At 61.7% G+C, this 9,968-nt stretch overlaps 1 protein-coding gene across 1 annotated transcript in view; it reads right to left on the reverse strand.

The window, feature by feature from the left end:
- The window catches only part of MGAT3 (beta-1,4-mannosyl-glycoprotein 4-beta-N-acetylglucosaminyltransferase), a gene marked incomplete at both ends in the record, with an annotated part of 28,424 nt that extends 19,340 nt beyond the window's left edge, over positions 1 to 9,084 (reverse strand). The window contains one exon of the mRNA XM_080812451.1: positions 8,970 to 9,084. Coding sequence (XP_080668577.1) covers positions 8,970 to 9,084 — 115 coding nt within the window. The remainder of the gene's footprint in view (positions 1 to 8,969) is intronic.
- Between the last annotated feature and the right edge of the window lie 884 nt (positions 9,085 to 9,968).

Below are 9,968 nucleotides of genomic sequence, written 5' to 3' on the forward strand. Positions count from 1 at the left end.
GACGAGCTGCCGCAGACTGAAGAACGGGTTGGAATCCCAGCTCTGCCCCCCACAGCTCTGGGACCCCACTGGCGCAGAGGCATGAAAGGGGAGGCTGGTCACACCCGCCTGCAGGGTCCTTGCAGGGATCAGGGGAGGTGACGCGGCTGCTCCTGGCCCAGGGCCCACAGCTCCAGCGCTCGGGAACCCGAGCAGCCCAAGCCCCCTCCTGCGGTAGTGGCGGGCCCGGAGCAGGCGCACAGCTGGTTCGCTCTGCCGTTATGGACACCTGGGGAGCCCCCGTGAAACTGGAACAATAAGCCTTTTCTCTTTTTCCTCCCCAGTTAATCTCAGCCCACCCCTGCCTAGGAGGGGCCGTAGCTCCCTTGGGTCAGGCCCTGACCATCTCCACCAGGGACACTCAGGAGGCCCCCCAAAAATGGTAGGGGACACCATGCAGGGCTGCAGGCACCAGGCCTCTGCTCCTTAATACGGAGCCACCAATCTGTTCTTGCTCCTTTAATCACTCAGTCCTTCCCACCTGCTAGATCCAGAGACCATCCCAAGAAAGGCAGCGAGTTCCCAAACGTCTCGCTGAGTAAGGGGAAGCAGAAGGAGCAAAGGCCCTGAGCAGACCATCACCACAGGGGACAGGTCGTTTTAGGAGGCGGGTGGCCAGGGTCCTGGCCACAGCCACACCACGCCACGAACCGCCCAGGAGAGCCTGCACACCAAGAACAGCACCCCCTTCCCAAGTGAGGTGTTCTATCTCATCTCACTATCACACAGCCATCTCACAGATGGGAAAACTGAGGCTTGGAGAAGAGACAGGACTTGCCCGAGGTCAGGCAGCAGCAAGCAGTGGGGAGGACCCGGCTCAGCAGAGACCACGAGCATGTGCACCGACGCTCACCCAGGCTCCAGAACTTCCCGATCCCTGGACCACCTCAGTTTCCCCACCGACCACTGGGGGACTGGATCCTCCAGCTGCCGGCTGCCATCCGTGGGTAGGGCCGCATTCTAGGTCTGTTGCTCTGTCTGAGTTCCGTGACCCGGCTTCTCTGGGCTGAATCGAGAGGTGCTACTTTCTCGATGCTATGTTCTGGGGTCTGGTCCCCAGGTTCTCCTTCAGAAAGTTCTGCAGCCCAGGTCCTCCTGCCTGCCAGCAGGCTCTGTCTTGTATCTTCTAGTCAATGTGCTTCCTTTCCAGGGCCCTGTATTCCCTCGCAGCCGCCCCGCAGGAGGACTCACAGCCCCGGAGCCCGTGCTCCAGCTCTGTTGCCCCTTAGGCCTGCTTTAGAGCCGTAAGAGCAGCAAGGAGGGCCAGCAGTGTTCCCAGGCCCAGGATCCCAGGGCTGTGGGGGATCGGAGTGCACACCCGCAGCCGGGCGGGAATGCCCTTCCCCATTGTGCCTTCCCGTCTCTCCAGGACGACGCTTCTGACCACCACTAGTGCTGGCCTGGGCCCTCACCAGTCCGCACTGCAATGAACCCCAAGACGGCCCTTCCCAAGGAAAGAGACCTTGGGTCACATTTCTTTGGGGTCGGGGCCTGGAACCTCCTTAGTGGGTCTAATTCATTGCTGAAATGAATTAGCAGGACGGGCCGGATGAGAGGTCACACACAACGGAGCTGCTCTTACTGTGGGTAGGGGCAGGGATGTGCACAAAACCCATGCACACACACACGCAGTCACGCCCTGAAGTCTACAGATCCGTGCCCCCGGAACCTAGCCTGAGCCCGGGCACTTGCTGGACAGCAGCCGAACGAAAGAGTGAGAGCTCTGAACCGAACACAGGAGCAGGGGGGCCTGGGGGAGACCGAAACCACATTCTCACCCAGGATCAGGGCTCGGCTGTGAGGACAAATACCATTTCCACCAGGCAGAACTTGACTGTGTTGCAGGAGGACCCCAGGAAAGGCGCTTCCGGGCAGGAGGCAGTAAGGACGCCGGTCAACAGTGGTCAACATCCCCACTGGGCACCTGGGACAGAGGTGACGCAAACAGCCCTGGGGCCATCTCTGGCTGGGAGAGGCAGATGGCAGCACCTGGGGGAGGAGTGGGCCAGGCAGCTCCCACTGGTCCCCCTGGAAGCCACCCACGTGTAGTGACCCCACGGTCAAACAAATGGGGAACTGGGCTGTTCTCAGGGCACCTTTTCTTAGACCGCTCTCTTTTAGATTATAGCTGCGTTTCTTTCTGATGATAAAGCTGTCGCACACGTCCTAGAGAATTGGAAAATCACAGCGAAAGCAACAGGACCCTATCAGCCACCGTCCCACCATCCCCTGAGCTATCCCCTTGGCCTAAGTTCTCCCAGATTTTTTTTTCCTGCACATCTTTTTGCTGGAATGAACCATCCATGTGGATTTCCTGCCAGCTTTTAGACACCAAGCATTTCCTCTAAGGAGCTTTGCCCTCCACATGGGAGGACCGAGTGCAGACCTGAGCCCCGGGGACTGTGCTCTCCTGGGTTTCTTCCCAGCAGCAGTCGCCCTCCAAGACCTGACCTGGAACCTGTAGAGAGACGCTCCAGCTTGGGAAAGGAGAGGGGGAGGGGTGCGGCTACACAGCCCCGGGCTCTCCTCCTACAAGCCACAAAGCGACTCTGCCGCTCTCCGTGGTACTCCAGGTCAGTCCCAAGCACCTCAGGGCCTCCAATGTTCCCTCTGTGAAATGGGCGTGTTTGGCTGGCTACATGGCCTCAAGGTTCCCCAGCCTGGTCCCCTGTCTGGGCTGAATTGACAGTCCCCTGAGGCTGGGCTGCACCTTCTTTCTCTGTCTACTCCACCGGAGTCTCCGACAAGGCCCTGCACTGGAACCAGGCCCTTGGCAGACCTGCCCAGCCCTCGGGGTTCTCCGCATCCTGTGGAGCAGACAGAGGGAAATCCTGGCAGGGAGGATCAGCATCGGCCTTGAGGTGGTGGTCAAGCAGGGCTTCCAGTCTCAAGGATGAGCCAGCATCTGCCAGGAGAGGGGGGGAGGGCCCTTCCAGAGGGACAGCGTCTGCAAAGGCCATGAAAGCCAGCACCTGGATTTCCAGTCTCGGCGCGTGGGCCAGTGCCTGGAGGCAGAGGCACTACAGATTCCATTACCTGCCCCCCAACGGCAGGTACAGGGCCACTGCCCATACCCAGGTGTGGCTCCGAACATTTCTGACAGCAGTGACATGCCAGGGCCCCAGTGGCTGCCCTGGGCACCCCTGCGAGGGGTTTGCCCTCTGGCCCTTTGGGGCCAGTTCCTCCTGCACAGCCGGACTCCGCCTGCCCTGCTCCCAGACCTCCCAGCCCTGGTGGAGCCTCAACATTCTGCTCTTCACCTTGGGTGTGGCAGGTGTGACCTTGAGCCAGTCAACCACGCTCTGTGGGTCTCGGCTCAAAGACTAAAGCCCAAAGCCCATCCTGGGCTGTTCCAAGGACCAGATGGAACCAAAGGCTTGGCTCCGCCTCCTCTGACCAAAAAGGCTCCTGAGCACCTAACTCTGTGCCAGAGCCCCCAACTCGCCTCTTTGTTCCTCTCTGCCGCTGGCCCGGAGGAGGGCTCTCTTCCCACCACTACCCCTTAGAGACACAGAAGGCCCCTCGGGGGCAGGTTCTCTGACTCCCGGATAGGGGCACAGTTGAAAACCTAGCTAAGCCTCCAACTCCTGCTGGAACCAACTGGGATGACGTGCTGGGTGCTTTGGACACTACAGAGAGCAGCACAGTCACTGCTTCTTCTGGCCAAGGGGCAAGGCTCCGGACGGCAGAACCACCTCCCGGCCGTGAGCCCAGCAAGCTGCCCGCCCTGTCTAGGCCTCAGTTTCCCTAGAATGCAATGGGGATTACTTGAGTCCCACCACCCAGGGCTCCTGTGGTAACTGCAACGAAATCGCCCAAGAAAGCACCAGCATCTCACTCCCGTTCGAGCCGTCAATGAGCCCCAACCACTCACCATCACAGCCCACGGAGATGGTTGGGAAGGTGCCCCCCAAGTCTTTCTCCCAAACCCACCAATCTGCATGGCTTCTGGAAGGGGCCCGCACCCGCCTCTCTCACCATCACCATTCAACAAATACTTAAGAAATATGTACCAAATGCCTTTTCCATGTCAGGCAAGGGGCCAGCCCCCAGCTACACAGTTGCCTGTGTAACCCAGCCTGGAAGCCCAGCTCCTGCCCAGCCATCGGCAGCCCTCCCCGTTCCCCCTCCGCTGGCCACCATCACTCACCCACCATGATTCACCCAGGCTGTGTGCCAGGCCCAGGGTAGCCAGAGTGGGGCCATGAGTGATTTGTCCAGGGTGTTAAGCAAGCTACGTGGGGTCCATAGCCAGCTGGGACCTGTTTCCAGAAGGAAACAGCAGCAGTAGGTGTCTGGAAAAAAGGGTGTGGGGGGGTCAGTGTGGTGGGTACAGAGTTGGGTCAGGGTAGAAGGGAGCAGAGGTGGAGAACACAGGCCGGGGGCGGGGGGTGGGCACGGTCCAAGGATCCAGGTTGAGGGCAAGGGGGTCTAGGCTAGAAGTCACTGCAGAAGCCATTCTCAGAGGAGTGACTGAGGGGCCTAGACTCGGAGCCCCATCAGGGGCTGGGGTCCTACAGGCTGGATACGATCCCTGCCCTGGCCTGGCCCTGAGCCCCGGGCCCCAGGCACCCTCAAACTGCCAAATGGGGATAATAATAGTACCTACTTCGAGGGAAGTTAGGAGGCGTCGCTGGGATAATGCAAAGGGCTTGGCCCCATGCCCAGCACATAGTAAGTGCTCGAGAAATAGCAGCAAACGATCATGACTCAGAGGTCAAGGTGGGGTAGAACAGCCTGGGAAGTCATCCATCACGGGTCTCTGTCAACCAGAATCCTGGAGCCTGCCTCTGGCGGCCCTCCCTTGCTCAGACCCCCATCTGTGCTGCTCCTTCTGGGAAGTTCCCAGACTGCCCGGAGAGGGCAGCTGGAAGGCAGACCCGGAGGGAGCCCCGGGGGCAGCAGGGCTCTGGCCTCCTGTCCTGGCCCTCACCCTGGCCCTCCCTGGGGATTCCTACTTCAGTGGGAACCACAGTCTTGAGCCAAATAAGTTCTAAATTCGTAAAACAACGGAGTGATGAGGTCCGTGAATGATTCCCATTGTTCCAACTTGATCTGTATAGAAAAGATGAAAATAAAGTGAGCCCACAGGGTACTTTCCACTTGAGGCGGTGTAAGAAAAAGTATTTTGGAACCCTGTTCACTTCCTGGATTCCCGGCAGGGCCATGGGGCCCCCATGTGGCCCTGTTCTAGACCACAGCAGGATGGTCCACCAGCCTTCCACCGCGCCTACTTCCGGCCCCACCCAGGGCCTCACTTCCCCTTCCACGAGGTGTGGATAAGGAGGTCCCTGGGACCATCCCTCTGTGGTCTGAGGCCGCCCTCCTGAGGGCTGGTCTCCTCTAATGGGGACGAAGAAGGGGGGAAGGATGGGGAGAAGAACAGGAGCACTCCCTGGGGCTGCCAATCATTTATTCACTTAATCACTCATTCATTCGAGCTCCTATACGACGCGGAATTCACAACCTAGCCCAACACGCAGTAGCGCACACATGAACAAGACAGATGTGGTTCTCCACGAGCCCGCAGCAAGGAGCTTCCCTGCACAATGGATGCTCAGCTCGGATGGAGAGGATGGATCATCCCTAACAAGACACTGTGCCTCAGTTTCCCCATCGGCAAAGGGGATGATCACGGTACCCCTGTCATGGGCTGTGGTAAAGATGCAATAAATGAGAGGTATTGGTATTCTGATGGGCAGGCAGCGTGCCTAAGAGGGGCTGTAAGGTCGGGTGTGACGGCAGAAGGGGAAGAAGGGACTGATCTGGGGAGGGCTGACACCACGGAGGAGGCTTTTGAAGGGTGGCAGTGTTTCAGGGGACACTGGAAGAGGTGGGGGGGGACAGACATTCAGGCAGAGGGAACAGCATAAGCAAGAGAATAGAACTGGACATTTGCGGCCTATCTGGACCACATCTCAGAGCTCGGCCAGGCTGAAACTTGGGATCTAGATGGGTCATTCTGTGCAGACAGCCCAAACCAGGCCAAGGTCAAGGGAAGGCTAGAGAGGGAGTGAGACAGGGTCAGAGGAGTGGAGGCTCCCAGGAAGGGAGGCGCCAGCCCTCCTTCCCCCGGCCCTGCATCTCCCGTATTTGAACTTATTTGAACTTATCTGGCTCAGAGGGATCTCTGCTCCTGCCCTCATCCTATCCAACATCCTCCCCTCCTCCCAGCTATATTATGGCCCAGCAGCTCCCCAAGTCTACCTGACCAACAGTCTCCTCATTCAAGTGCCATTTATTAAGCACCCACTGAATGCCTGGGTGCTGAAGCTGACATGTACCAGCACCCACTGTGACATGAGTAAGCTGCTGGTACAGCTTCAAAGAGGCCTTGCTGGAAGGCTGACACCACAGAAACCTGCCATCAGTGTTCATCAAGGACCTTCTTCTCCCAGAGACTCGCTGCCAGCACACCACTGTCCCCTGGCCCCAGCAATGGACATGGAAAGGCAGGCCTCTGCCTACATGGACTCACAGACAGCAAAGAAAGACAACAGCAATGTAGACCCCTAATCTAGTGAGGCAGGCTGCGTCATCTCCAAGGAGGCAGGGGTGAACCAGGAGAATTATTCTGAAAGAGGGGGCGTGAATGCTCACCAGAAACAGAATCAAGCAGTTCAAATAGCGATACTACGCCTCATTCCCATTTTAGAGGCAAGGAAACTGAGGCCCAGAGAGGCCAAGTTCACTAGTCCCCAGTTGCCCAGTAAGAAGTGACAGATTTGAGATTTGAACCTGGACCACTAGATCTGAAATCCATGCTTTTAACTGCTGCACCTGACCGTCCCACGGTGCAGTTACTGTCACCCTCCCCCTGCCCCTAAGCAGCCAGCACGGGGCTAGGCAAGATCATGGACGCCCAAGAATATTTGCTGCTCAACTAGAGTCCATTCTCCTGGGGCTAAGGTCTCCACCTGGCTGCCCACGACAGTGCCCCTCACAGGAGGTCATTGTGTTTGCTGGTCTCAATGTCTGGAGAACCTTCTAGAAGGGAGCCCTGGTCCCTGTGCAGGGCTAAAGCCAGCTAGCAGAAGGGTTGCAGCACACAGAGAACAAAGAGGCTTTGGCCTTGGGGAACACAGCAGGGTCTGCTGGATGCCATGGCTAAGGTGTCCGTGGGGACAAATAGGCTGTCAATGCAGACCACCCCACCCCAACCACTGCTCCTCTCTTCTCCCAGAATAATGTGAGGACCTGGACATGTAACTCCCCCAGCCCTTGGCTTTCCCCGGTCACCTCCAGCCCCACATGAGCCTCATATCACTGGGACGAGGTGAGCCAGTGAAGGGAGCCTGGCCCACCAGGTGACATCAGTGTCCCAGGTAATCATCCTGACATAGCAGACAGAGATTTCCTGACTATTTCTCAGGTACTGGGCACTCTAAATCCAACATCTCATCCAGACCTCTCCGCGACTCTGTGGCGGACTCTCCCCATTTGACAGATACGGAAACTGAGCCTCAGAAAGTGGACTTGCTCGTAGCGGCCCAGCCACCACAGTAAGAGGGATTCCAGATGTGGGTCAGGCAGCCCTGACGGCAACAGGGGCACTGGGGAGACTCCGGAGGGGGTGCCCAGCCAGATGGCAGCACTCCCAGCCCCAGCCGGTCCCCACCATCTTCAGGAACTAGTGCCAGCTCCCGGGGAGGGCCCGAAGTCTCACCCCCACCTGGGTCTCCTTCCTGGCCCTGCCTGACCCGAAGCCCCCTCCAGCCCCTTCCAACTCTCCACGCATACCAGGCACTCACAGCTCAGAGCCTGCTTCTGCCACTCCCTCCACCTCAAGTGCCCTTCCCTCCTCTCCTGAGCAAGCCCCAACTCTTCCAGCAAGTTCTCTCTCCTCCTGGGGCTCGTAGCACCTCTTTCAAACTTTCAGAGGACCCTGTGCCTCTCTCCTTAGCCCTCGGAGACCCCCCTGCCCGGATCTTTAGTAACTGCTCTGGGAGATGGGGCACCGGGATCCCACAACTCCCCATCCGCAGCTCTGGACGGGGTCCCAGGAGCGAGGACGAGTACCATCGGGATGGCGGCAGTGCCAGTGCTGGGGGGCCATGGAGGGGTCTCTCTAGGGTAGTATCCCTGCCCGCATCCCTTCTAGAGAGTCTTCCAGAGCTGGGAGAGTCACCTGACCTCAGGCCACCAGGGCTGGCCGAGACCCATCTCTGCTTCTCTGCTTCTCATGGCACCCGGGCTCAGGCACCGCCATTCCCACTTACACCCAAACGCGCTCCCCTCCCCACCCCCGGTTCCAGAACTCACTATTTGCAGATATTTATAGCGCCCTCCCCCAGCCAGGTTCCCTCCCCCGCCCTGGGCAGTGCCGTGCAAAGAGCGGGAGCCCCCCCCCCCGACAAAAGAACCGGGGGTGCTCTCCCCACTCCGCCTGGTCGCCACGAGCAGCCACAGTCCCAGCCCCCGCACCCGCCCTGCTCCCGGACCGCGGCTGGGCCTCCGCCGCCGCAGCCCGGGGTCGGGGGTGGGGGAGGCGGGCGTTGAGGCCTCCCGCCCCCAGCCCCGTGCGGCGCCGGAGGTTTGGGGGCGGGGGGGCACGGCGCACAAAGCGCCGCTCGAGCCCCGCGCCTCGGGGACGCCCCCCGCCCAGGCCGGGGGAGGGGATCAGAGAGAAGAGGCTTTGCCCTCCGGGGCCGGGGAAAGCTCCGCGGAGCAGCCGGGTTGGGGGAGGGGGCGCCGGAGCCGGAGCCGAGTAGCCTGCCCGGCATCCCGCCCCCTATCTCGGGGGCCCCCCCAGTCCCCCGGCCGGTTGCTCCCGCCCCCGCCCCTAGGGTCACGCTCAGGGAGGGGGCCGTGGGAGCCGTGACGGGGGGGTGCCGCGAGCGCGGAGGCGGCGGCGCGGAGATGGAGGCGGGGGGCCGGGAGTGCGGGGATGGCGGGGCTGCGGCGCGGGTCCCCGGGACGCCAGGGTCAACTCACCCATCGCCCGCTGGGTCTCAGCAGCGGCGGCAGCAGCGGCGGCGGCGGCTCCGCGGCCCCCGGGGCCCCCGGCGGGGAGATGCTGGCGTCCGCCGCAGCCTCTCGCCCCATCCCGGGCTCCGGCGGCGGCTGCGGCGGGCGCCCGGCATCGCGGGCGGCGCGGCCCCGGCCCGGCCCCGATCCCGATCCCCGCCCCCCGCCCCCACCTCCACCCCGTCCCGCGGGCCCGGCGCGGCCGCCTGGCTGCACCCCGGGGCCGCGGCTGGGGGCCGGCGAGCGGACGGGCGCGGGGGAGGGCCCCCCGGGAGGCGCGCGGGTAGGGGGTGCGGAGGCGAGGCCCGAGCGTGGCGCACAGAGGTGCCCGCTCCCGCCCGGCTCGGCGGCTCCGGCCCCCGCCCCGCCCCCACCGGAGCCCCCTCCCCTCCGCCGCCGGCAGCGCTCCGCTCGCCGCGCCGCGCAGGGCCGGGGCGCCTCGGGCCGCAGTCTCCCGCCGCCGCCACTCCGCGCCTCCCGCGCGTGCGATCAAGTGTGTGTGTGTGTGTGTGTGTGTGTGTGTGTGTGTGTGTGTGCGCGCGCCCCTGCCTGTGACCGTGCGTGCGCCGGCCCACGGCCCGGTGCGTCCTGGGCGGTTGTGTGTGCGATGGGAGGCGGGGCGGGTCAGAGAGCGTGTCTGTCTCGTGTGCGCACGGGTCTGCGTGTCCGGTTCTGTGCGTGCGCGAATGTGTGCGTCTGTGTTTTGCAGTGTGCATATGGGACTGGGTGACCTACAGTTCCCGGGAGTGCCTGGGCGTGCACATCTGCGTTACGGTGTGCGCGTGCATCGGCGGCCGTGCCTGCGTGGACCTGGACCGTGACTGTGTGCACAGATCTGTGACCGTGCGGAGGGGCCTCTAGAGCCCGTGTGCGGGCGTGACTCCGGGGAGCTCTGCTTATGTGTACACCCATCTCGGATGGGGTGCAGAGGCCTGGTCTTCCGTTGTGGTGCTTGCACAGCG

Source organism: Martes martes (genome assembly GCF_963455335.1).
Source record: "Martes martes genome assembly, chromosome: 8".
In the NCBI taxonomy this organism is placed as follows: Eukaryota; Metazoa; Chordata; class Mammalia; order Carnivora; family Mustelidae; genus Martes; species Martes martes.